At 35.8% G+C, this 2,616-nt stretch overlaps 1 protein-coding gene across 1 annotated transcript; it reads right to left on the bottom strand.

Annotated features, from left to right (window-relative positions):
- Positions 1-1,279: 1,279 nt before the first annotated feature.
- LOC311618746 (olfactory receptor 6C6-like) lies at positions 1,280-2,236 on the bottom strand (the record flags this gene model as incomplete). Its single annotated transcript, XM_084876326.1, has 1 exon — positions 1,280-2,236. The coding sequence occupies one exon, from the start codon at positions 2,234-2,236 to the stop codon at positions 1,280-1,282; it is 957 nt and encodes a 318-aa protein (XP_084732452.1).
- Between the last annotated feature and the right edge of the window lie 380 nt (positions 2,237-2,616).

The raw sequence follows: 2,616 nt of genomic DNA, 5'->3' as shown, positions 1-2,616 counted from the left end.
GTTTTTAAAAATAATAGGAGTTAATTTGGAACACAGATGGGTTTCCAAAATGAGCAACAAAATGGTCATGGTACTCCTCCACATGTATCCTTCTTCTTCTCCTCTAGGGGCATTCCCAATCATCCAACTTCCTTAGAGAATGGAAAGTGAAGAGTATAGTTACCAAGACATGAAGGAGCATTCCCTTTTATCTCTTTCCCTTTGGCAGACAGCTTATTTCAAAGGGCATTGTGGGATGATAACAGCTTTCAGCAGTTAGCATTTCAGAATATGGTACATCCTGATTTTTACACTGGTGAGTTTCAGGGAGAGATTCCTCAGAGAGTAAGAATGCCAAGGTGTAGGACTAGGGGTGAGAAAGCAAGCTATGACTCAAGGACACCAGAGATTCTACTAAATCACATCAGCAAAAAGGAATGAACTAAGGATGCTTGCAATAGTATGGGTACACCTGAAAAACATTACGCTTCTTAAACTTGGTTACACTAATAGAACCAAAATGGATCAGGCATTTTTAATTTGAAAATAGTTTAAAATATATGAAAAGATCTCAACCCTATACGTAAATAAATTATACCTAAATTTCTTTCATGGGTTGCTATTATTTGTAGGCCTAATACTGCAATGCAATATAAGCAATTTTAATCAAAGCCTGGAGTTCAATTATTTCTACACCAAATAATACCTAATAATGTTACAAATACCATATGCTCAATCACTGTAACTCTCCTTTTCACATTTTATATCTATGTTTATAGAACCCTTGGAATCTTTTGTTTCCTTATTCAACTTTCAATTTTCAGTTAAAATAACTTTTTGAAAGGCTACCTTGATCCTTAAAATTATTTAATTTTGCTCTCTTTTTCATCACAATAGAATTATTGCATGTTATAATTATCAGATTTTGAGTTTTATCTCACATTTAAGCTGAGAAAATACTTAAAGTCACATGCAATGCTTAGCAATTAGCACACACATGTTGAAATAATTAACCACGTATATCTTGCAAGGTTTAGTTTTTGAAAGCATTCAGTACATGAAAGTATTTATGAGAAGAGCTATTTCTAGTCAAAGATAGAATTTAATATTCTGAATTGGAGAAGGCAGTTTGCCACTAAAGAGTTAATAGATCTATACAGAAAGAACAGAGAGAAGTACAGAGATCAGGAAGACTTAGTAAGCCTAATAAGACATAAATCATTGCGGGGAGAAATGGCATAGCTATGAATGAATGAACTAAAAATTGTTTCAATTTTCCTATTCATGTTTCCACAACTTATTACTTACACCCCAATTTTGTCTCATTGTTTTCACAATGACAAAACCTTTGAAGCATATCCTTGAGAGCTTCTTTCACCTGCTGGTTCCTTAGAGTGTAAATGAAGGGGTTTAGTAAGGGAGCAACAGAGGTATTGAGCACAGCTACACCTTTAGTTAAAGACACCTGCTCCCTTGCTGAAGGTTGCATATACATAAAGATGCAACTCCCATAAGTAATAGAGACGACAACCATGTGTGAGGAGCAGGTGGAAAAGGCCTTTGCTCGCTGTTGAGCAGAAGGGAATGTTAGAATGGTTTTGATGATGTACCCGTAGGAGAGGACCACCAACAGCAAAGTGATGACAAGTGTCACCACAGCTAAGACGAAGGCTATCAGTTCTATGACATGTGTGTCTGTACAAGAGATCTGCAATAAAGGAGACGTGTCACAGAAGAAGTGATCAATAGTTTTGGAAGCACAGAAGTCCAGCCTGAGTCCCAAGACCAAAGGGGGAAATATGATGAGGAACCCAGATATCCAAGAGCTGAGTACAAGCTGACAGCACACTTTGCTGTTCATAATGATGGGGTAATGCAGCGGCTTGCAGATGGCCACATAGCGGTCGTAGGACATGGCAGCCAGAAGGTAGAATTCTGTAACTCTCAATAAAATAAAAAAGAACAATTGAGTTATGCAACCACTATAGGAAATTGTTTTGTCTCCAGTCAGAATGCTTATTAGGAACCGTGGGATGCAGATGGTTGTGAATGAAATCTCTAAGAAGGAGAAATTTCGGAGGAAGAAATACATCGGGGTCTTGAGACGGGGATCCAGCATGGTGAGGAGAATGATAATGAAGTTCCCCATCAGGCTCAAGATGTAGTTGAAAAATAGAAACAGGAAAATCACAATTTGCAAAAGAGGGTCATCTGTCAGTCCAAGCAAAATGAACTCTATTTCTGTTGACTTGTTCATTTCTTTTTTGTTTTCCTATCAAAGCTAGAAAAAAAAAAATTTAAAGCACAAGTAAGAAAATAGGTCTCTTTATTCTCAGCCATAGAATGTTTCATATTCAGAAACTTACCAATGTGTATATATTTTCACAAATCTACTTTGAGTTCATCAAAATGAGCATGACCTCTAAAGTCAGTCATCTTTATAAAAATGCTGAGTATTTTCCTTTGACAAGATTGAAATAAGTCTTACTGTGGTTTATTAGTCATTCAAACTTTACCTCCACAATTTAACATTGATCTATATCATCTTTTCAAAGACTTTACCCTAATAGACTATTTAAATAGTTCAGATGTTTTATTTTCTGAAATTAGAAAATATTTTAAGTAATTTTTATTCCT

Source organism: Pipistrellus hanaki (genome assembly GCF_964339955.1).
Source record: "Pipistrellus hanaki genome assembly, chromosome: 3".
NCBI lineage: Eukaryota > Metazoa > Chordata > Mammalia > Chiroptera > Vespertilionidae > Pipistrellus > Pipistrellus hanaki.
The sequence above is the reverse complement of the archived record's forward strand: the minus strand, read 5'-3'. Positions and strand labels throughout refer to the sequence as shown.